Source organism: Actinia tenebrosa, unplaced genomic scaffold (genome assembly GCF_029948245.1).
Source record: "Actinia tenebrosa isolate PJP-AT-01 unplaced genomic scaffold, QUT_ActTen_1.0 PGA_scaffold13__45_contigs__length_12533684, whole genome shotgun sequence".
In the NCBI taxonomy this organism is placed as follows: domain Eukaryota; kingdom Metazoa; phylum Cnidaria; class Anthozoa; order Actiniaria; family Actiniidae; genus Actinia; species Actinia tenebrosa.
In genome coordinates this window covers 216,257-241,940 of record NW_028292573.1, presented here as the reverse complement: position 1 = coordinate 241,940, position 25,684 = coordinate 216,257, and the positions used below count along the sequence as shown (strand labels likewise).

Genomic DNA, 25,684 nt, shown 5'->3' with positions numbered 1-25,684 from the left:
AATGAAAGACAATATATATCAAGCCTAGTTCCAACCAGCAGAGCATGCAAAACCACAATCATCCAACATGATTCACAGAACGCTATTAGCAGAATTGTAGAAAGATTCAAGGCATAGGAAGCTATGATTCAATCCAACTCATGGCTTTCATAAATAGATCTATTCCAAAAGTTTTTTCATCTGGCCTTCCTCAGTGTATAGAAGCTAAAAACGTATGGTAAAAAATAATTAGACATCTCAACTAATCATAACAATATACTCACTTGACAATAATTACATCAGTTAGGCTTAAAGTTTACAAAACAAAACAAAAAAGAAAGAAACATTTCTAAACTAATTTACATACTAATAGGATTTGTAAATATAATACAGTTAAGATATTTTTTTGGTGTCAGTAACAGCAATCTTGCTGTAACTTTACTAGACGAGACGACGCTATTCAACCCTGAGAATTTCATACCGCTTTATTTAAACATGTTTAAACATGTTTCGGGAAATTCAACTCTCATCGTCAGCAATACTGATTACTACTGCACTGATCTATATCTGTACAATCGTTAAGAATAGGAATACAGGAGCAAAGAAAACCAATGATTAAGTTTAAGACTAACGTGTTGCTGTTGTCGGTTAAGCCCTGGGCCGGTTTGTTCAAAACCTCGATTAAACTAAACTAGGATTAGACCTAAACCAAGATTAAATTCTCTCTAATCGTGAGTTAGTTAATCCATGGATTAAATACCGTTGTTCAAAGTTAGATTACTCGGCGTTATTAATCGAACAAATTCAAACAAAAAATCAATCGAACACCAATCGTTCGATTTATTCGGCAATCGAACAAAATCGAACACCGACCTATTGAACAGGTTGGATTGTTTGATTTTGTTCGTTTATAATAAATAACGTGCGACAAGGAAGATAATCTAGTATAATAATATAATATATGGCAAAAAACCCTTAAAACGGGCTAAATTAAAAAAATAACCACACAGAGCGAAAGAAGAGCTATTTCTCAATGACCAGGTAAAATTTCGAGGCTTTATTTCACGTTTCAATGATGTTCAGTTTACAATAACTTACAAATTTCTCGCGCGCTGATTGGTTATTTTTTATCATCAATAAGAGGACAGACAGATAAAGCTGACGTCAACGAGCGCGCGCTCTTTCCGTTGGTTGTTTTGATCACTAAAAATGAGAAGTTTTTATCGTTTTTGTTATTGTAAAAAAACAAATAGACATCAGTTTTCGGCTACGCCTCGTGAATCCACACTACTTTGACAATGTGGTGACGCAATTTATCGTCAATAAGAGAACATTTAAGTAAGACAGATTTTTAAAATGTACTTATAATGAAAATTAACGCTAAAATCCGACGTTTCGGAGTCATCTTGTAGTTATTGTGTCATCAACATACCGTCTGAAGAAGTTAGGTAGGTCTAGTCGTCCTCCACGTGACACAGAAAGGCGTTGGCCATAAGGGGACCTAAGGGGAATCCCATAACCACTCCGTACTTCTGTACAAAGAGTTCGCCATTGTACTGGAAAAGTTGGTATGTAACTTATGACTAGATCTTTAAGATTATACGAGCAAACGCGTTCGGCAGGGACAAGAGCGCGCAACTTATGCTTAGGGTCGTTAAGAATATCTTCGAATAAGCGCGTAGTCAGAGCCTCGCGACGTTCAAATAGCTTAACTAAACATTCTTTTTTATATTAATTAATATAAAAAAATGACCTATCAGAAGGACCTACCAGGTGTATGATTTGGTCATATCTTTCATCACGAAGCTGTATAGTGTTCCATTGATTTGCATCCATCAGTTTCTTCCACTCCTTAGCTTCTATGTCTGTTATAATATAAAACTAGTTTTAGCTATCGCTACCCAACGAGCAAACTTCTTTTCCAGATTAAATTAACAGGATCGTTTAGATTGCTTGTGCAATTAAATTCTTGCATGTAAAAACTGTTTGGTTACAAATGGTTTGAAATACAGGAATGTGCAAACGTCATAGTAGACGATGCACACGAGTCCAAAATCAGGGAGGTGGGAGGAACTGTTCATGAATTATTTGTCAAGTCTTGCTGTGGGCAAATCCATGATTGGCCTTGGCAGATAAGCAAAGTTAATGTTGATTCTCTTCCTTGATTTAAGGTGACTCCAGGATTTTCTTTGGAGATAATCTATAGAGCACATTTTTAATGCTATTTTCTTCGGCCTGCGCTCGATTTTCTTCAAACTCAGCAGACAAAATTATGACAATCTTCGTGAAAATTGATCGACAAGCGAAACAAAGATTCCAGCGACAGGAGGACAATGTTGTGAAAAACCACGCCGGTTAGAAAATGGGCCGGTAACGGCCAAAGCAACTCAAAAATAATATTTTGAATACACCAAAGTCCAAAACGGCGCAAGGCCGAGTGCGTTAAATGAAAACGAGGCATCCAGGGCCAAATGCAAAGAAGTAATATGGTGTCAATGCAAAGTATACACTTGTTCACTTGTTCTGTCTTTCTTTTCTACTTACATTCAGGAACGCGCTAATTTTGCAGCATCAAATTATAAGAAAATACTGTAAATTTGTAAATTTGGCCCTGGATGCCTCCTTTTCAACCGGCCGGGCGCCATAAAAGCTTTTACGCTTTTAAAAATGTTTGAGCTACTTCATGTGCTAAATTCAGAAGATCACTATATTCGCTCGGAAATATTTTAGAAGTCACCTTAAGGTTTTTAGTTCTACGGGTTCACTGATTTTCCTCCCTCAACAAAACCCAGCAAGGTAAATTGAAATTTAATTCGTGAATGTACTCCGTTGTACTTAACATTTATACACCTATTTCGAAAAACGTTGTCATCGCCGAAGGCAATAGGCAATAGGCAAAAAGCAATAGGAGATAAGTCATTCCAAGATCCAAGAATAGCTGGAATGACTTGTGTTTCTGCTTCTTATACTCCTCAAGAGCATGGACCTTAGTGTTGAGACTGATTCAATGTTGTTCGGTAGTCGACGACACCATTTCCGTCTAGGAATGACCTATCGCCTTTGATGATGACAACGTTTTTTTAAATAGGTGTATGAAAAACTGATGGTTTTTCTTACATGCTGAAGGGTCCATTGCTCCTCTGTCACAGATTATTATACAATCTATTTTACATCTCTGAGCTAAATCAAAGTAAGTCTTTTCTAACTGCAGCATGGTCTTCAGCAAATTTTCTTGAAAATTGGATGCTATTGAAGAATTTAGAGGTATCAATCATGTATTTTCTCAACTAGTTTTATCATCCAAAGAAAGAAATGATACTAAAGAGAGTGAAATGTGGTCTGAACAATGGCAAAGACTATGCCAATACTGAATTGGACTACGTGTTTATTGCTTTTTGCTGATACATGCATCATTACTACTGCTCACCATGAGTCTAAGCGCATGCTCAAGGGGTTAATAAATAGGATCATGGGTTGTAAAAATACTATATATATTTTAATTGTATTTTTCTAATCACAATTCTCATTAAATTAATATTCAAGAGCAAGTGGCGTTAAGCTAATTCTAGATCAAATATATCAAAATATAGCATTTTTTACAGCCCATGATCCCACTTTATTTGACCATTTGAGCATGCGCTTAGAGCAGTAGCGCGGAACACTTGATGTATGTATTGAGACAAAAGTTGTGACAGGTTAATCGACAGTAGACTACTTACAAACAAATAAATGATGGTAATTGAACTGGGTGGAGTGCAATTTGGACCAAAATCATACTTGAGTGATTACAAAATTGCACGACCGCATAGCGGGACTGCAATTTGTTAATCACAAGTATGATTTTGGTCCAAAATTGTGCGACATGAAGTTCAATTACTACTTAATCATATCCTTTTCGTAATCATACACAAGAAAAAGACATGATAAAGAGTGCAGAATGATCAATTTAATGTAGAAGAAGAAGTAAATCAATCAGGTTTTTCCTGGTATAAAATAAACGATTTATCAGCAAATCATTAAATATTCATAAATAATGCTAATCATTCTCTTCTCTGATTGGCTGAATATAAGAATTATGTTCTGTGATTGGTTCTTTCAAAAAGATGTGATTAAGAGCTCAAAAGGATGGAATTAAGAGCTCCTAAGGATGAGATTTGGGAATTAATCACACTCCTTTGAACCAATCAGATTGCAGGATTTGGTAGTGATTACAAAAAGGATATGATTAATTGTTTTAAAGAGTGACTGTGTAAAGATAAATGGAAACTGAATAGCAACTTATTTTGATTGATGAAGTTAGTTTACTGCCAAACTAAATTTTCGTGACTTTTATATCATAGTCACATCAACCAGCATATAAAGGGTCCGAAATTACTGGATTAATTCAGTCATCACAAATGAAAGACACTAGAAATTTCAATCGATGACTTCAAAAGATGATTATCCCACTGACGATCAACTGTTTTGTACCAAATCCATTAGCAGTGTATTATTAAAAGTAAGAGCTTTCTCAAAAGAAAAAAGAGTGGGAATAAAAAAAATCTGAATCTGAAATTTTTTTTGTATGCCTAAATCCCAAAACATTGTTGCCCAAATATGGACGACCTCATTTAAAAGTTTAATTTCGGACCCTGATCCATTACATGTCCGCCGTCATGTTCCAACAACTGCCACATGTATTTCACATTTAAGCTACACACACAGTCACACTTAACAAGAACTTAGACACACTTTGCGCACAAAAAAATTACAAAGCTTCTCTCGCTTCATACCTGATTCTTCATCAAGCTCAGCAAATTTTACACCACCACTAACAAGCAGAGAAAAAAAATCGTTCATTGGTATTTAAAAAAGCTAGAACATCTAATCCCTAGGCCTTCTATTGTTAGTTAAGTACCTTAAAAGTAACGTAGCTGTTTCTGGTACTTTAAACACCTAAAACCAAACAAATAATTCCATTTTTAAATAGTAATCAAAACCGATCATATAATATAAAACGATACTAGTAGGCATTAAATTTGTTCTTGAAACCCACTGTCTGTCAGATCAATAATTAAAATTATCATCTTCTACATAATACTAGCAAGTAAAGTTAACTGGGAGACTGAGCCAAGGTCAGTGTTAACAGCTAAGGCACATGCTGCACATCACCTCAAACACACCTATTAAAACACATTTATGATGTCACACGGTAACTCTCAGTTACATGGTTTGCTCTGCCAATAAAATGCTTTTAATCTGCTTGTTCAGCTGTCAATGCACTTTGCAAACACCCTCCATACCTAATGCCGATAATGCCTCTGTGAGGTCAATTTATTTACTGGAAACTCAAAGTAATTCAAAAATATATACGTAAGAAAAACCACTTACCTTCCATCCAATATCCTCAAAGAATGTGGACATTCTTGCTTGTGTGGTAGTCTTGCCTCCACATGGGCCTTAAAAACGTCATCCAAACTTATAAATATTAATGTTCACGCTGTACACTTTGGTTGTTTTACCAAAAAGCTGTATTAAACCTTCAACTGAAAATTACCCAGAATGCAGCCGATATATTGATACATCAATGTTAATTTTATTTTCAAATTTGCGAATATAAAATATATTTTTACCATAATATGGAAATTTTTCGCGCGCTGATTGGCTTAGAACGATTGTCCAATAAGAGGCTAGACCTGCTTGTGCTTACGACATCCGTCACGTGCACTGACCGAGCAGATGAAACAGCTTTTTAAAACTATTTACTTGTCTTTTTGTTCAATTTTTTGGACTTTGTTATGGTAAAATACAAAGCAAAGTCAGTTTTCTATGGGTTTGTACTGTAAACAGTGGAACATGAAATACGTCAACAATGATCCAAACTTTGCAGTGAAACCACTCGTTGCGCTCGTGGTTCCACTTGAGTTTGAATCATTTTTGACATCATTTCACGTTCAATTACAGTACAGACCCATAGAAAACTGACTTCAATTTGTTAAATCAATATAACGGGTGCATTATGGGGGACTAGCATGAAAATCTTCGGAAATTTAACTTCAATGGAAAAAATTTTAAGGGTTTAATAATTACTTGCTAATGTTTTTTCTTTATATTCCAATGGGACGTATTATAGTTTTATGAATTTTTATAGGTGTCTGTGACGTCACACACTCAACACTAAACATCAATCCATATATTTCTTTGTAAATAGCTTCATGTTTTCCTTTAATTCTATTAAGCCCAAAGGTTCGCTTATGGACTTAATGTACGTAACTTGTGGTTAGAATCATTTTATGGTAAAATAAATTTTTAAAAAAGTCACATAAATATTCACAAATACGCTCCTATTTATGGTCCATAAATTAAATAAATGAGTCTTTAGTTTCTCTTTTGAAATGATCTACAGATGCATGATGAGTAAGGTAAGTATTTTGGTAGGTTATTCCACAGGCGCGACGCACGAACAGAGAAAGCTTTTCCAACATGGATCTTGTCCTTGAAGCTAGGAGCCTTGAGTTTCATGTTTCTTCAAAGTTTGAACACAGCAAACGAAATGGTTTATGTAAGACCAGAAGTTCAGAAATGTATTTCGGAGACAAACCATGTAGAGACTTGAATGTAATAACAAGTATCTTGAAAATAATGCATTTATCAATTGTAAAACAATTTAGGTTCTGGAGTACTGGAGTGATGTGCTCTCTTTTCTCTATCTGTTGAATCTTAGATATTTCTTTGTCCAGTAGCATAATAAGCAAGGTATGGCTGCAATAGTCTATTCTTGAAACCAGAAATACATGAACCAGTTGTTCTGTGCGGGACGAGTCGAGGTATCAACGTATACCACCAATCTGTTTCAGAACTAGAATCGCAGATCTGCAAAGACTACCAGATCATCGTTCAACACTATTTTGTAGTAACAGACTATTTGTAGTATTGGTTGAGTAGATTTTCAAGGTGTTGAATGCTAGTTACATTTGTTTTTCATCATCCAAAGTATAACTTCGTTAGCACAGCATACTTACTCGTCCATGGTAATTGATCTATCGGTCTTTTCAAAGGTAAAATACATCTGGGTGTCATCTGCAATAGTATGTTATGTATGATATCTTTAATGAACCTTTCTTAAAATTGTCTTGATTGTGAGGCTAACATGGAAATACAAAAGAAATGCCACAAATTCCATCGAGAAAAAGTGGGATTACTTTTGTGTTTCCATGTTAGCCTTGCATCCACGATACTTTTGAGAAGGGTCCATTGGAGAGATGTATAGTGAGAACAGCAACGGCCCAAGAACTGAGCTTGAAGTATGCCATAGTTAACTTTGGAGGTCTCAGACTGCGAGTTTTCAATGACTTGTCTGGTCAACAGCCAACAACTTAGTGGTTTCTTCAGGGTCAGCAGATTGATAGTCATTTAATATTCCCTTGACTCAATCTTTCATAGTTAGTGTAGAGTTTTCTGATTTTATTTCAATTTCCAATGAGGGGACAAGAGAAGAATCTTCATATGGTGCTACTACAGAGTCATTTAACTGAGGAAGCGGTGAAACAGTTGTGTGAGGATGTAAACAAGAAGGATTATCAAAGTAGGCTTCCAGGATTCTAACAAAAGGAGCATCAGAGTTATCTGCTTCATAAAGGTTATCGAAAAGTAGAAGCGCAGAGCCTATGTTTATGCATCTGTCTTCTGCCACTCTTCTTTGATTTGTTCCTTAGGCTCAGCAGTTTTGCCAGCATGAATCTTTGAAAATGTAATGCTCATTGCCAACTTCTCTGTGCATGTCACATCATCTGAAAGTTCGGCCAGCCCTTCTGAAACAAATTCCTCAATTGCAAATAATAGTCCAGCTGCGTGGGTGCAAGCTTCACCCAATCCTGCAACACAGTGACAGTGATCATAGAGGATTTTTCTCGTCTCCTTCAATATAGCAACAAAAGTCTTATATTTAGTCCTCTGTTTCTCAAAACTAGATAGACTAAGACAACAGACTAGAACAATACTGGGTTTAAAATCGTGATACTGTAAAGACTTGTTGTGGTCTTCTTTCCAAAGTCAGTAAATTCTCAGAGTTTAATAGTGAAGCAGGCTTTCTTTTCCAAATATTTCAAAAATGTTGTCTTGATGACGGGGTGATTCCAACAGATAAGTAGTAATATCAGATAATGATATCTTAGGCTTTTTTTTGGATGTCCTTTGTCCAACCATAATCATCCTTAGCACAATTTTGGGCTTCAGTGATACAGCTATTGAAACTTATGTCTTCCTTGTCTTCACTCGTCATATGTAAAGACAACTGTTCGCTTCCATGACTCTCAGATCCTTGTTACCCTTCAATGGGACACCCAAGAACTTGCAAATGGCAGAGAGATCTTTTACTGGAAGTTTAAAGACATCTTCTACATTTTTTAGTTAGCAAATAACATCCTAAACAACGGTTCAATTGGTTTCCCCCCAACCTTGCTTTCGTGTGTGAGACTGTAATGCACTCTTCACAATTACGGAAGTGCATACTACAAAGTTTGGATGACATTCATCAAATGCTCTCAGAGATATACTAAAATAATAATTTCATAATAATTTTTAATTTGATTATGACTTTGATGAAGATCATTAAACTTTTAATTGACATGTTTCAACGTGATCAAACACCATCCTCAGAACATAAAACTATCTTTATAAATTTCACCTTTGGCTGTACTATTCACTGAATTATTTTTCTTTCACACCTTATCTACTTAATACTATGTTAATTATTCAACTCCTTTGTTATTTTGCTCTATTTATACATTGTGTACACTTGTACTTCGCTTTCTGAGGATGGCGTTTGACAACATCGAAACATGTCAATTAAAAGATTGATGATCTCCATCAAAGTCATAACCAAGTTCTTGCTGCTTCAACCATTTGGCTCAATTTTTAATTCATATAGAGCATTTTCCATAAAAATGATCTAATGTGCTTGTCAATTCAAAAGGGGAAGTTTACCTAGCATTCTTTGAATGCCTCAACCAACTACATATGCTGTTGACATAAAAATAATTATTGTCCTCGATGGCTCAAAAACTGAGATTCTTCAATGTATTTTCCAACTTCTCCCGTAATGTTCCTAGTTCACCTGAAGTAAGAGTTGGGAGCTCAATCATAGTATCACAAGGAATTCTCAAGGATCTAGGAGCCTTCTCAAATAATCATATGAATTTGAATTCTCATGTTTGTCAAATTTGCAGTAGTGCGTCGTTTGCTCTTCGTAATATTGGTAAGATACGGAAATACTTAGATTGTCCAACGACTGAGCATCTCATACATGGTTTGTCAGCTCTCAACTTGATAGTTGTAATAGCCTCCTGTTTGGTTTGCCTCTCTATCAAATAGAATGACTGCAACGTATTCAGAACTTGGCAGCAAGATTAGTAACACTAACCAGCATAATGGAACATGTAACACCAATATTAAATGATCTTCACTGGCTTACCATACAGAATTGCATCAAGTTTAAAATCACCAATATCTTCATAAGGTGCTTAATTCAAGAACTGCTACTTCTGGAGACATATCTTTTTCTGTGTGTGCCCCCAAGTTATGGAGCATTTTACTGCATGACATAAAAATTTCATGTTCAATTGACATTTTCAAGAAAAAACTTAACTTATTTTTTCAAACAACAATGTGATGTTAAATAACATTATAAGACATTCTTCTTATCTATTTTGCCTGTATAAATTTTTTTTTCTTATTTCTTATTTCATTTTTCATTATATATTTATTTTTTCTGCTTTATAATATTTAAACATATTATTTTGTAGTTTTGTATTTTTAGAGTGTATATATATATATATATATAGATAGATATATCATTAAATTTTATGTAAAAGCATTGAGATTTTTAAATGTGTTTATAGTTTATTGTTTATAGTTTGTTAGATCAAAGCCAGATCTTTGAATGATATTTGTGAATTGTCAGTGGGGTTTGTGACAAGACTGTGACTAAAGCATAGTTAACTATTAACTATATATGCTAAAAGTAAGCTTAACTCTTTTTCTTCTTTATAAGACTAACTTCAATCGATTTAAATAAAAATATACACATAAAGTTTTACCTTGTTCTTATTATTACAAATTATGAAGGATACGTTTGAATTTTAAAATCAAGATTATGAAATTGTCCTTTTTCAAATTTTCTCACATAATTATTGAAAGCCTATGAACACATTTCTTGTCAAAGCAATTTTTATCTTTTTCTATCCATTCAATGATATGGCATATTTTAATTTTTCCTATTTCAAAAATTACAAAAATACCAAGCTAGATCTCAGGTAAATGTCCAGACTTTCTTTATCCATCAGTATGGATCAGCAGAAAATCTTTAATAAGCAAACAGCTGTTGTTTTTGCTTGACGAAAATATCAAGGAAAATCTTTGTTGAGAGGAGATTTCCCAAACAAATACTAAAGACACATGCATAATGAGTACAGCGTGCAAAGCATGCCACAGGAAGCAGAGGGTAATAATATGAGTAAGCTTGAGCCCATCAGATACGGCACGCTGGTCTTAGCTTACAGGACTTATAGTGGATGATTGCTTGAAATATGATAATAATATTACACACAGCGAGCGGTATATCTGACGGGCTCAAGCTTACTCATATTATGTACAGCTGGTAAATAATATAAAACAAGATGGCGGAGCGACAAGACCTTTTTGTAAACAATGAAAGATAAATGGTGCCCCTCTGCTCCCTGTGAGCATGCTAGTAGAACATCCTCCTTTTATCAAATCTATTTTGAAACTGTGAATTGAGAATATGACTTCATCAACCTCCTAATTAGCATAAACTTAAAACTTGAATATCTCTTGAACCAAACATGCTAACGAGAAATGAAAAAAGCCAGTTTTCTGTTTTGCAAAGTACTTTAAAATGGGTTTAAACAGTAAGGATTGGAGACATTAAAATTTTGTCGATTTTGATAAATTCAAGTCGTATGATAATAAACAACTTGTTTCCTGCAGTGTTAGGAGGTCAAACTAAGAAAAAGAATTCACTGAATTATAAAAATTATCAAAATAATATTCACTGGTCCATGCAAGGCTGGTTTTGTAAAATAAAGTACAATTATTTATGATGCTTTATGAATTATAAACATCAAATAGAGTGCAAACAATATAACCGTGAAACTTTAGTAATACTAAATAGCACAATTTCATGCAAATTCCATTGTTTTCTATTGTTCAATCACAGGCTAACCACTCTAATAAATGAAGGAAATACTCTAATAAATGAAAGAAATACCATGTCTTGCCTTTGCCTTTTTATGCGCGCGAGCTATCGATTTTTTTGTCATCTCCCCTACCCCCCTTGGTAACAATTTTGTTTTTCTACTATACAATATACTAACAAGGTAGGCAACTTCACGGGCTTCCTGTGGAAAATTCAAACTTTGACGAGAGAAAGCCGCAAATTTATCCAGATATTTTGACTCCGAAAACAAAAAAAGTATACAGAACGTCGTACTTACATCTAATCTTCAATAATTTAAAGGATTTTTGATAATAAATTCTCTATAAGGAGGGTTTTTTTGGGCTTTTTTAGCGAAAACTTATGTGCCGTCAGTTATGCTTGCATCCGAGCGGGCCTGAACATGAGAAAAGGGATCCAAAACAAGTCCTCTGCCTCCCTCTCCAAGTGTTTTTGATTCGTTACCACATGCTTCCCAACCCCACACCCCGTGAGTCTTGCATTTTACTTCCGGTTTTTTTTAACCAATCAAGAAGCGGTCGCCTATTTACTGGCTTCGCGAAACTGGAACCGGCGATTTTCGCTGCCTTTTTGTAAAGCTTTTTTATCATAGAGTTGTCAGGTCTATCTTGAAAAACATCGTATAGAAAAAAATAGAAAAAAGATATATTGTATCAGGAAGAAAAAGGACAGAAAAAAACATTTAAAACTATTTTTCATTCACCTAAAGTGCAATGAAGTAAGTATTCTTTTATTTTTTTCTTGTAGTAAACTTATGTAGTACGCCGGCTCCACAAACTTGGTGTGAACAAAGTTTATGAAAAAATACATATTTATCAAACCAAGATAACCAACTTATAATTAATAACATTTTCCTACTTGCATTAAAAATGTGTATTTTCTCTGCCGTTTAGGTTCAAAGCCAAAAAACTGCCATGCCTTTCTAAGACGATTCATGCAGAGAAAATACACGCCGGTTCCAGTTTCGCGAAGCCAATAAATAGGCGACGCTTCTTGATTGTAAAAAAAAAAATGGAAGTAAAATGCAAGACTCACGGGGTGTGGGGTTGGGAAGCATGTGGTAACGAACCAAAAACACTTGGAGAGGGAGGCAGAGGACTTGTTTTGGATCCCTTTCATAACGAGCCACAGCAAAAAAACTTTGCGAACAGCAGGGGTACCAGTTGCTAAGGTGCGACGTCATAATCTGGTTACATTGTGGTTTCAATATTTCACGATATAATTTGGCGCGAATTACGAAGCAGAACGTAGATCAAGAATTCAACTACGATCAATGTGGCGGTTCTCATGACTATAAAGGTCAATCTTGATTTTATTCAGTATTAGAATTATTTTAGTATACAACTGTGCCTGAGTGCTTCGGGCATATTGATTATGCTTAGCTGGTTCATCCAGCATGAAGACCTGGTCAAATCTTATTCTTTAGAGCCTGAGTGCTTCGGGTATATTGAACGTAACTGTTCTCTATGCTTAGCTGGTTCATCCAGTATGAAGTCCTGGACAATTTTGATTTTTTAGAGCCTGAGTGCTTCGGGTATATTGAACTTATCTGTTCTCTATGCTTAGCTGGTTCATCCAGTATGAAGTCCTGGACAATTTTGAATTTTTAGAGCCTGAGTGCTTCGGGTATATTGAACATAACTGTCAATCTTGATTTTATTCAGTATTAGAATTATTTATTAGTATACAAGTGTGCCTGAGTGCTTCGGGCATATTGATTATGCTTAGCTGGTTCATCCAGTATGAAGACCTGGTCAAATCTTATTCTTTAGAGCCTGAGTGCTTCGGGTATATTGAACGTAACTGTTCTCTATGCTTAGCTGGTTCATCCAGTATGAAGTCCTGGACAATTTTGATTTTTTAGAGCCTGAGTGCTTCGGGTATATTGAACTTATCTGTTCTCTATGCTTAGCTGGTTCATCCAGTATGAAGTCCTGGACAATTTTGATTTTTTAGAGCCTGAGTGCTTCGGGTATATTGAACGTAACTGTTCTCTATGCTTAGCTGGTTCATCCAGCATGAAGTCCTGGACAATTTTGATTTTTTAGAGCCTGAGTGCTTTGGGTATATTGAACGTAACTCTTCTCTATGCTTAGCTGGTTCATCCAGTATGAAGACCTGGACAATTTTGATTTTTTAGAGCCTGAGTGCTTCGGGTATATTAAACTTATCTGTTCTCTATGCTTAGCTGGTTCATCCAGTATGAAGTCCTGGACAATTTTGATTTTTTAGAGCCTGAGTGCTTCGGGTATATTGAACATAACTGTTCTCTATGCTTAGCTGGTTCATCCAGTATGAAGTCCTGGACAATTTTGATTTTTTAGAGCCTGAGTGCTTCGGGTATATTGAACGTAACTGTTCTCTATGCTTAGCTGGTTCATTCAGTATGAAGTCCTGGCCTGAGTTAGTTATTTTGTCAACAGAAATTAAGGCTTTTTGGATAGATTGCATTGAGACATTTTATTTCAAATAATTCGAAAGATATATAAAATCTGGTATTTATTAGCAGCTTAGAGAAGAAAAGTTGTCATATAGTCTCCCTCATTAACGTGAGGCTAATAACTCGAGTATGATCTGGCCACGGGGACGGCTGGGGTCAAACATTCAGTCACGACATCATTGTAGTGTTGTGGTATTGGAATAATAGCGCTCAACAGCTATGTAAAATTTGAATTTATATATTATAAATGTTTTTATCATGCCCTGAAATTAGAAAAGAAAGATAAAATCTCGAAGTAGTACTATTCTTTTAACATTGCGTTACCATAAGCATTTACAAAATCTGTCATCGGAGTATCACTTATTCAAGAAGAAATGTAGAGAGACCCCCAACTGATGGGTAGTCGAAACATACCCATCAGTTGGGAGTCTTTTGGTTGCTAAGAACGTGTGGCTCGCTATGTCGTGTTCAAGCCCGCTCGGATGCAAGCATAACTGACGGCACATAAGTTTTCGCTAAAAAAGCCCAAAAAAACCCTCCTTATAGAGAATTTATTATCAAAAATCCTTTAAATTATTGAAGATTAGATGTAAGTACGACGTTCTGTATACTTTTTTTGTTTTCGGAGTCAAAATATCTGGATAAATTTGCGGCTTTCTCTCGTCAAAGTTTGATTTTTCCACAGGAAGCCCGTGAAGTTGCCTACCTTGTTAGTATATTGTATAGTAGAAAAACAAAATTGTTACCAAGGGGGGTAGGTGAGATGACAAAAAATCGATAGCGCGCTCGCATAAAAAGACAAGACACCATTTAGTATTTCCTTCATTTATTAGAGTGGTTAGCCTGTGGTTCAATTAGCACTATTTTCGTACTATTTAGTAATTAGTGTTTCACGGATTAATTGTTTGCACTCTACGATGTACAAATTATGCATACAAGATGTTGTTCAAATGTAAAATTTGAAACTTTGTCTCACCTCCTGTCAAAACGACTTTATAGACTCTTCGTTCCTTGGCAGGTTCCTTCGTAGCGCCATTCATGGTAAAATAAATTCTAAGAAAATAAGAAATTGATAATAATTCAGTCTTAATTTTGTTAACATAGGAAAACCACGTGGGAATACAGCCGTATCGAAGCAACAAATATGCGTCTAAAAACCCTTAGAAAATAGCTATTTTCCTCTAAATAGTCTCTAACTGCTACTTACAGTCTATTTCAACGATTCTCCTGGCCTTTTAAATATTTAAGGAAGGAATAACAGTTAAAATTTGAACAGAAAATCCATAATTAATGTTTCCTACTTCGGTTTCAAAATATTTTGATTTTTTGGGGAGGCATAAAAGTGGTCCATATCATGTTCTTTCTCATGATATGTGCGGAAAAAGGGACCAATTATCGGTTCCCTATATCATGAGCCTTCATTATTTACTGTCAGCTGTTATACGTCGAAGCTTGTCCTGGATACCTGGATGCTTGTGTCTTGTATAAGAACTTTATAGAAATTAGAACTTAGATAGAAGCAGTTTACCTCTTTCTAGAAGTAGTTTACTTTCAAGGCCTCGTAAAAGGCACACGAAACAAACTTTTCGGCTTTCGGACAGAAAAGAAAGCCAATAATAGTAACTAAAGGCAATGACACCGAAGGAGACAATGAACCTGGAGCTGTTCAAGCTCTTCAAGGAGATCTATCCAGTCACCAAATAGATCTTTGTTTTATGTCCGAGACGTGGCTACATGACCGTTTTGACAAGAACCTGGTCTCTCCACGTGGTTTTAATCTTATAACTAAAGACAGAAAAGAAAGGATCGGAGGTGGTTCTCAACTCGTCAAGAAACCAACTAGTGGCAGCATAATTCTGGAAGTTTTCCTAACTAATGCACCACTAGACTTTGGATCTGTAAGATGCATAGCCTGATCGATTGGTTCATCCCAAAAAAAAGACCAAAGGCACAAGAAAATGGGTTGAATTTCGGGATACTCGACCACACTGCAAACTAGCAATGATTGAGTTCCTGAAAGGAATTGACTGGAGGAGTGAGCTATTTGGAAGAGACTTAAACAATGCAGTTTCTCATTTTTATTCTGTAGTATGCCCTGCGATTGAAATCTGTTTCCCCATGAAAAGGGTTAAGATGTCATCGAATGATCCTGTATTTATTACACCTCTTGTAAAGTATCTGTTAAAGAAAAGACAAAGGTTTTTCCCAGAAAGGTATGATTGTTGAAGCAAACTCACCTCTGCCAAGGATAAGTGAACTCATAATTGAAAATCAGATTAGATCAACTCCGTCAAAAGCAAAAATGAGAAGCATGGATCCACTACTAAGCAGTGGTGGAAGACAGTAAACACTACCACTGGTAGAGAGGCAAAGGATGTCCCACTTAGTTCAATCTTCTGTCTGGAAGATATAAATACTTTTTTTCAAGGAATTAACACAGATACTAAATATAAAACTCCTATTTTATTGGAAATTACGGAACATACAAGAATGCCTGTTGATGAATCTACCACATTCAAGTTCCTATCAAGTGTTAAAAAACAGCCTCAGGTCCGGATTGTATTCAGTACTGGTTCTGGAAAGAATTTGCACTAGAACTGGCTCCAGTTATTACTCACTTATTCAACCTATCTATTGAAGCTCAATCAGTCCCACTGACATGGAAAGTTGCTAGCATAACTCCTATACCTATCTCCACTTCAGACTATCAATCAACTGCATCCAATATCTTTGACTGACATTATTATCAGACTCTTTGAACGTATAATTTATAACTTAGAGATTAGACCAATCATAGAAATAGAAATAGTTTGCTTATAAACAAGGTTGTAATACCACATTGGCACTATTGCAGTGCCAACATATGTGGATGAAAAGGTTGGATGGAATGGCTAATAGTGTAAGGGTCTTTGCCTTTGATTTCTCGCAAGCCTTTGATTCAGTGAATCACTTTATCTTACTGAATAAGTTTAGACAATTGCCTATTAGCCCATATATATTAAACTGGGTAGTGGATTTTCTTACTCATAGACAACAGAGAGTCATTAGTGATGGTATATTTACTCCTTTTGTATCTATATATAAATGTGTTCCCCAAGGAACAATTTTGGGTCCCGTGCTCTTTTCAGTTATGCTGAATGACATCAAACCTATTAATAATTCTAAGTCTATTTTGGTTAAATACACAGATGATTTAACTTTAAGTACCTTTAGGATTGGTAATAATGATTGTTCTATCCAAGAGGTAGACTCCATTAAGAAGTTGGCTCAGGATAATTTAATGGATATTAATTTATCTAAGACTGAAGAACTTGTTGTCAAGGGCAAAGCGGTGGCACCTATTCCTAATTCCATACAGGGTATTGAACAAGTAACACATTAAACTTTTGGGTGTTCATTTGATAACTTACTTTATCAAACTCATTAATAATTCATGAGGGAAACACAACAGAAATCATGACCGTGAAGAGTGTCGTAAATCTGATACAAAACTGTGTTCATTTGCATAAACTTTAAGTTGGATTTTCTTGGCCAAACTCACTTTAATTTTGAAAATTTTAGTGAAACACAAAGGAACTAACCTAGACGTTTGATAAGTCATATACAGTATGAGTGGCCTTGTTGTATCAGATATACAATCACTCAGCTACGCCTCGTGGTCATATATCTGATACAACACGGCCACTCATACTGTATATATTACTAAAAAGGCAGGGAAGAGAATGTATATACTAAGGATTTGTAAGAAATATGGTTATAGTTTGGACTGCCTCCATCACCTTTTCCAATCTATCATTATGTCTCTATTCACCTATGCCAGTTCAGTTTGGGGCTGTTCTAGAGTACAAACACTAAAAGTGTACAACACTTTGCAGTATTTAGTAGTAAATAATGCTAATTAAACAATAGAAAACAATAGGATTAGCATAATTTAGCAATATTTAGTGGTATTTATGTTACACACTAAAAGTGTTTGTACTCTAGTTACTCTAAATATTTATATAAAATAGATATTTTGCAGAATAGGGATTTTAAGTTTGGTTATATTAAGAATACGGTTCCAGTGAAAGACATAATTGAAAAATCAGATTTAAGATTATGGGATAAAGTAATTCGGCCTAATCACCCTCTTTTCCATCTGCTTCCACCCAAGAGGACCAGAGTCTTAAAGTGCTTATAAGCCTTTACACAATATTTTCAGAATTGATTCTTTAAATAGTGAATAGTTGATTGTGAAAATAATTCGTCATTTGAATGTCGGGTCTTTGAGATACGAAGGTTTATATTTCCAATATGTTAATGGCTATGACGTAACATAAGGGATTTGAGTTATTTTGTGGCAACTTTTAGTATCGAATGCTGGACATTTTTTGAAAACAAATTTGTAAGAACCTTTACGTGAGTCGCAAGTAAAAGGGTGATGCTTTTAAAATACTGTATTCTAGAATGAGTGCAGTGCTGTATATTAAATGATCCCTTATGTTACGTCATAGTCATTAACATATTGGGAATATAAATCCTCGTATCTTAAAGACCCGACATTCAAATGACGAAGAACTTTCACAATCAACTATCCACTATCTAAAGAATCAATTCTGAAAATATTGTGTAAAGGCTTATAAGCACTTTAAGAGATAGAGTACACAGTTTTATTCTCCCATCAAAAACTGAGCGTTTTAAGAAAGTTTTCTTAAATAAATGCCTTTTTAGATAAGTATTTAATAATTTATTTTTGCTGTAGAGTGCATGCACTAAAACCGTGAACATTAAATAGTACTAATTAGTACTATTTCATACAGAATCCTTTGTTTTCTATTGTTTAATATTTCTATTTAGTGCTAAAAATTAGTATTTGTTTCATGGATTTAGTGTGAGCACTCTATCATTAATTATATTTTATCATAATTTTTACATATATAATTAGTTTAGTTAGTCAATTTGTCATTAAGGACGTTCGTCTTCTTAATTAATAAAGAGCTATTATTATAAGGTGGCCTTCAAACACACATGCTTGATTCTGTGGTAAGCTAGAGTCTATCATGTAAAGCGTTTTGAAGTTATTCTATGCATAAAAGTCTCTGAAAAGACATTGTAAAAAAAGAGTGCTGGAAAAAGTATTTGTCCTGATGTTGTAAGCAAAAACAGCACAACCAATGCTCTGCTCTACCGGCTAAGGATTCGTGAACGTAGTCTAAGAAAATTGTCATGTAAATAGAGGATATTACAAGGGCGTGCGGAGATACAAATTTACACTCGATTACAGAAACGTTGCAGTATACATTTATTCAAATATCTAATTTATTCAGTATATTTAATGATATGCAAAACAGAAAAATCGTTTTATTTATTGTTTGTTTCATTCAATGACTCAAAATATTTTTTCATGTCTAATGATTATAAATCAGTTGGTTTTAAGCGTTGAAAATGGTTATTTTGCATTATGCATCTCATTAGATATTTGTATAAATGTATACTTCAACGTTTCTGCAATCAAGTGTATCTATAAACTAACTTATAGATTTAATTGTAATGTACTGGAATTTAGAATAATGGGCAAGACTAATAATCGAATAGACGCTACTCACATGTGATATATATGACATATGGGTGAGGTACTAGTATCTCATATTTTCCGATCCAATCCTTCTCCCACTTTTTCTCCTAGTCTCTTATATTTTCCAAACTTGCGCTCCCTACCACCACTTCCAGAGGTAGCCGCGCTCGTAGGATTGGAATACAGCTGACCATCGAGTACAAGAGAGTGGTTGGTCATGAATGCATTCATTACTGTTATGGGAAGGGGGAATGAATCTTGAGAGTGTAGCTGAGTGTGATACAAGAGGGTCAAGAAATGAGTGCATTTGGTATCATGCTCTTACGGAAGATATTCAACCAATGTTTGGGATTGGAATATAGCTGGCGATGGAGTACAAGAGAGTGGTAGGTCCTGAATGCATTCATCATCGTTATGGGAATGGAAAAGTGAATCTTGAGAGCGTGATACAAGAGGGTCAAGAAATGAGTGCATTTGGTATCATGCTCTTACGGGCGATATTCCGCAACCAATGTATGGGATTGGAATATAGCTGGCGATGGAGTACAAGAGAGTGGTAGGTCCTGAATGCATTCATCACCGTTATGGGAATAGAGAATGAATCTTGAGAGTGTGATACAAGAGGGTCAAGAAATGAGTGCATTTGGTATCATACTCTTACGGACGATATTCAACCAACGCATGGGATTAGAATATAGCTGGTGATGGAGTACGAGAGAGTGGTAGGTTTTGAGCCCGCTAACGAATGCATTCATCACCGTTATGGGAATGGAGAAGTGAATCTTGGGAGTGTGATACAAGAGGGTCAAGAAATGAGTGCATTTGGTATCATGCTCGTACCGACGAAATTCAACCAATGCATGGGATTGGAATATAGCTGGTGATGGAGTACAAGAGAGTGGTAGGTTTTGAGCCCGCTAACGAATGCATTCATCACCGTTATGGGAATGGAGAAGTGAATCTTGGGAGTGTGATACAAGAGGGTCAAGAAATGAGTGCATTTGGTATCATGCTCTTACCGATGTTTTTTGTTTTTTTTTTCAAAAATCAAAAACTCCCGGGTATTGGTTCCCGGGTGCCGGGTATCTAGATACTTCGATAAATATTTGATCCACGGAAATTATAATTTTTTTAGGTTATTGAATTTTGATTTATAATTAAAATGATGTACTGAATCATTTTTCAAACATTCAAAAATAAGAGCAAACAGCCTGTGATAAATATTTGAGATACTTAGCTGACTAACATCTACTTACCGTTCAACTCAGAGATATTTCATGCCCACACTCGTGTTTGTCAGATGTATTCGAAACGATGTACTTATTCAGTAGTATCTTGCACAAAAGGTATATAGAGATTATAAAATTATTTATGTATTAATTTCCATCATGAAAGCACGAATTCTTTCGTATCATTTCACTAAGATATGGTTTAAATTATCCACTGCTAGTTTGAATTTATTTATGACCTTGAATTTGTATCAGGCTCATGTGTATCGATAATAAAGGTCGCTAGATATGATTTTTAACGATGCTGACTAACTGACTGACTTAGAATATGGTTGAGCGTAAACCCCATTATATACGCATTTAATAGTTTTTAGAAATGGAAATACAGGTATATGTATACAAGAAAATGTGCGCATTTTGTATCATACTGAAAATTTTCAACGATAATTTGCAAAAACTTCGATGTTATCCGCATATTCGATATATAAATCACCTAAATGATACTGGTCAATAATTTAACATACTCTAAAATGCAATGAATTCATATTTTTATGAGTAAAAGGCTCATGATATAGGGAACCGATAATTGGTTCTTTTTTCCGCACATATCATGATAAAGAACATGATATGGACCCGTTTCTTAAGTGTTTTTGGGACGACAATGGTTATGTTCAGCGGGTTTTCCCATTATGGAATGCCGGAAATTTCACTAACGTCATGGAATTAGGGGTGGTGTACCCGGTACCCACCCCCTCTGGAAATGAAATCGTAGACTGATTTTGTCCCCAAATATCTCCAAACCTAAAAGCAAAATCACAGAAATTATGGACTGTCTTTCTGCATGTATGCTAAAAACATATTTGTGTAAAGAAATTGTCACTACAGAACCCAGTATCGAGCATTTGATGAGGTCTCTGAGGGGGAGGGGAATCAGGATGCTTTGAGGCCAACCCGATTATTAGAATCAGAAATCAGGAATTGTACAAGAGTTATTTTAGATTCCTGTTTCAGAAATCAGAAAACTGACTTTTCGGCACTGCCTAGGTATATTGCATGGGCGAAAATACAAGTTTGAACGAGAGAATGCAGGATTTTGGATTTCCGTTTCGGTCCGTGTAACACTCCACAAAGAGCTGAGGGTAGGTGGGTCCACTTCCGCTTTCATCATCGTACAAATTGGTCGAAAATTCTTCCATGGTTTTCTCTCAAGGTTTACATGTTGTTATAACACCCCTTCTTGGTGCCTCCCCTCCCTCCATGGTTTTTTTTATTATTGTTGTTGTTAGTGGACCCACCTGCCCTCAGTCCGCCTAATCTTCACCTCCCCCTGTCTACAGGATATTTTTCCAAAGTTCGTTTTCAGAGTACAAAATCAAAATTTCGAAAAGTCATTTCAAATATTTATTTTAATTTTTGATTTTTAAATTCGAAAATTGAAAATTGACATTGATGAGATAATATTGGAATTTTGACATGATCATAAAAAATGAAAATTCAAAAATCAGGCAAATTTCATATGTCCAATTCACGCCAACTAAATTGAAAAGCTCTTTGTGGAGTGTTACACGGACCACACGGACCCTAACTTGCACAAGATAGCGAGTTTCATCATTCTTAGACCCAAGAGCTTAAATTGAAAAAACGCGGCTTTACAAGTTGACTTTAGTTCAAATAAACATTTTACTAGAACGCTTTATTTTTACAAGTTGACTTTAGTTCAAATAAACGCTTTATTAGAACGCTTTATTTTTACAAGTTGACTTTAGTTCAAATAAACATTTTACTAGAACACTTTATTTTTATAAGTTGACTTTAGTTCAAATAAACATTTTACTACATCTGATAATATGGTATTTTCATCTTTTGCTTGGGGATATGTTATGGGGGAGGGGGGGCAGGAAAAAGATACACACAATATTTTAGAGGGAGGGCTTCCAAAAGCTGTACGGGGAAAAATCTAAAATTATCATAGCCCCCCATATGCATAAAGTATGAAGTATATAACAAACGGTGTTATGATGAAAAGTTTAGATTTTAGCTTTCTGATGATGTAATATGAAATTGATCTTACGCAACTTACGCGGAGCTTCAAACTAACGCGTCATCACCGTTTGCGCAGTGGCGGATCCAGAATGTTTTCCCGCTCGCTTCGCAAAACCAGTGTGCCAATTTAACTGGATTTTCGATATGATCTACTTTAATTGTCCTAGATTCTAACAACCAATCAATCAAGCCTTACTTATACATGCATGGTAGCATAGTTAAAACTATAAGCTTGTGGGGCCGTGTATCATCTATAAACCTAGCTTCTTTACTGCATACATTTACTAATTGTTGATTCTTACGGAGGACCACGCATTATCAGCGTACCCCACCCAATTTTTACAGTGATATTTTCAGTTTTTGGCATTTTTCTCTCAACGACTTTCTGAAATTGTCAGAATCTTATCATTTATAACTAATGCACCAGTGTGTAAATTTGGATGGAAGGCCTAGAGCAAGTCATGACGCGGCTTGAAACTTCGACCTAAGATTTGAAGCATAGAAAACATTGCGCTGTAGGTAAGGTCTTAATAATATTTGGCCTTGTGCTCGTCTCTTTTTTTGAATCATTATGTACATTACCCAGCCAAGTCTGAAACTCCAACAAGCTATCAATTGAGTTACGATTGATGCCAGATAACTTTGTCTTTCCCATATCTTGCCTAACCTAAAGAGAAAAGAGTGCTTTATTTGATCTTTTTGCTCAAATAGGCCTTATTATAATCAAACGGTTTACAAGAGATTTTTTTTCTTGTGAGCAGATGAGCTTTAGCCAGAGTCTAAAGATTCAAAATCGTATAGCACTTGGGAATCTTCTAAGTTCACTTCTATACAGGCATCATTACTTGCTTTTTTATAGCCTCCTATAAGAAGCATGGCTTACGAAACTTTTAAGTTAAAACATGTAACGACTCAACCTGGGTCATTTTTTGCGCCTTTTTCTGGATAGCTGAAAATTAACAACTTCATGGAATGCTAGATTGTCCCCGCCATATTCAAAAAAGGATCAAAGATCCCACAAAAGCCGAAAATTATCGTGGAATAACACTTCTCTATACAATTGGCGAAGTATTTACAGCAGCTACATAACAATCGCCTATACAATTATAAAGTGTGATAAAACAAGAACAGGTTAGGATTAGGAAAAAATCATGGAACACTGAAATATGTTAAAAGTAAAAAGAATTTACTATTCTCATGTTTTGTGGAAGCTTTGTCAATTTTCATGTCAAAACGCTTTTAAAGTAAATGGACACATTTCATCGACATTTTCCTGCCATATGGGTGTTAAACAAGGCTATATGCCTAGCCCTACATTATTCAATAGACCTATCCCGAATTCGCTTGACTGAACACGAAACAATGGTTTGAAGTCGAGACTGAACTTGATAAAAGAGTCTTTTATTCATCAAGTCCAACCTCGACTTCAAACCATTGTTCCGTGGTCAGTCAAGCGAATTCGGGATAGGTCTATTATACCTTTATGATCTGCCTGACAGATTAAGTAGTGTTTAAAAAACGAGTAGGAGTGTTTTATCAGGTATAAAAGCACGAGGCGTAGCCGAGTGCTTTTATACCTGATAAAACACGATCTACGAGTTTTTTGAACTGCTTAAAACACTCAAGAACAATTTATAAGATTTTGGTTCAACTGGAGCCACCATACATGTCACGAACATGGATTTTTATACTTCGATAGAGATTTGATGTCACGGGCATGCGCAACCAGATTCAATAGAAGCTCCCACACGTTAGATATTGCGTGCCAAGGCAAAGACAGGCACGTTAGTCTTCATCTAAACTTGGACGCATACTTCATCCCTGATGAAGTCATCCTCATAGTATTCGAGTGGTCTTTATATAAAGATTACATGTGTCTTTATATGAAGACACATTTGTCTTTATATAAAATCACTTGAATACTAATGAAGAGGACTTTATCGGGTATAAAGGTTCATGCACGTGACGTGTATGGTGGCAACAATTGGACCATGAGCTTATGAATTAATAATGAGTGTTTTAAATATCATGTAATGGCTTATATTAATGTTTATGACGTAAATTATAATGGAAAGCCAATTGGTTCTCTTTTATATGCAGACGACCTGCTGTTCTGCTCTTTAGATTGGCATAGGTGCTTCAGAACGTTAGTTATCTTGATAAACTACAGGAATTTTGCAAACAGCCAGATTTCACAGTTAATATATCCAATCAAACCGCTCTTTGGCTAACTCGTGGATACTAGTTGCACTTTCCAGAGATTGGGCTCCCTGTGTCCTTGTGCTTGTGCTCAAAGGTTTCAAAGTATTTCGCTCGATTTCATATTTTAAATACTCAATTTAGCTGGTAAGATGATTAGTATTAGTCGTCCTTTTATTTTCCTTTTAACGCCTACTCTGTTTAGTTATTTGTTATTTCGTTGAGTTTGGAAGTGAATTCTGTGATGAATTGATTGTCTGAAGTTACTTCTTAGGGACAGGTAAAAAATTAAAGGGAGGGGAGGGCTGGTGCATTTTATTTTTGGCCTGTATATTTTTAGTGGTCCTTCCTTTCCTTATATATAAAAAAAATTGGCCCTCCCCCAACTTATAATTCAGGCTGACCTTATTTATAACATAGCAGTAAACGAGTTGCATGTCTTCCCGATCTTGTTGTCACAGTCAGTTGTCATTACATTTAGAATCAACAGTTTATTTGTTGTTTGCTTACTTAGGAGCTCTAAATACTGTTGGCTTCAAATATAAAATAAACAAAACAAAAATACAAAAAACAATTTGATTTAACTATTCTTTTGGAGACTTGATAATATCAGCTTGATCCAGTGACAGCATAATTCATTTTTTACATTTCTTTGACGTAATTTTTATGCACAAAAAAAGTTTGGCCTTCCCCTTAAGACTTGCACAATTCTTTCTGGCCCTCCCTTTTAGCCTGCATGAAAAAAAATGCATTTGCACCAGCCCTTCCCTTCTAATTTTTGACCTGTCCCTTACGAAAGATGACGACTTCGACTTCGACGGCCTTCTATTTGCTAAGTCTTCTGAAAAACAAATTCTGGATTTTGATATTAATCTAAAAGTCGGGCCGAGTGCTTTATTTCAGGAATCATTGGTCACATAAAGTCCTTGCTTACTAAAGGGTTAGTATTCTTTTGTTCTCTTGAGTACTTTTGAGTCACATTAGAGTTACATTTGAGTTCATTCGAG

General features: G+C 35.4%; 1 protein-coding gene across 4 annotated transcripts in view; it reads right to left on the bottom strand.

Annotated features, from left to right (window-relative positions):
- LOC116291025 (TRPL translocation defect protein 14) overlaps positions 1 to 15,007 on the bottom strand; it is a 35,448-nt gene extending 20,441 nt beyond the window's left edge. For 3 of the 4 annotated variants that reach the window (XM_089029111.1, XM_089029112.1, XM_089029110.1), the window contains exons 1-7: positions 14,860 to 15,007; positions 14,629 to 14,705; positions 5,350 to 5,417; positions 4,877 to 4,914; positions 4,752 to 4,789; positions 3,097 to 3,225; positions 1,750 to 1,844 (exon numbers count right to left, since the gene is read on the bottom strand). In XM_089029111.1, the coding sequence (XP_088885237.1) occupies positions 1,750 to 1,844; positions 3,097 to 3,225; positions 4,752 to 4,789; positions 4,877 to 4,914; positions 5,350 to 5,417; positions 14,629 to 14,692 (432 nt within the window). In that variant the 5' untranslated portion in view covers positions 14,693 to 14,705; positions 14,860 to 15,007. The remainder of the gene's footprint in view (positions 1 to 1,749; positions 1,845 to 3,096; positions 3,226 to 4,751; positions 4,790 to 4,876; positions 4,915 to 5,349; positions 5,418 to 14,628; positions 14,706 to 14,859) is intronic. The other variant, XM_089029113.1, reaches the window with a different exon arrangement.
- Between the last annotated feature and the right edge of the window lie 10,677 nt (positions 15,008 to 25,684).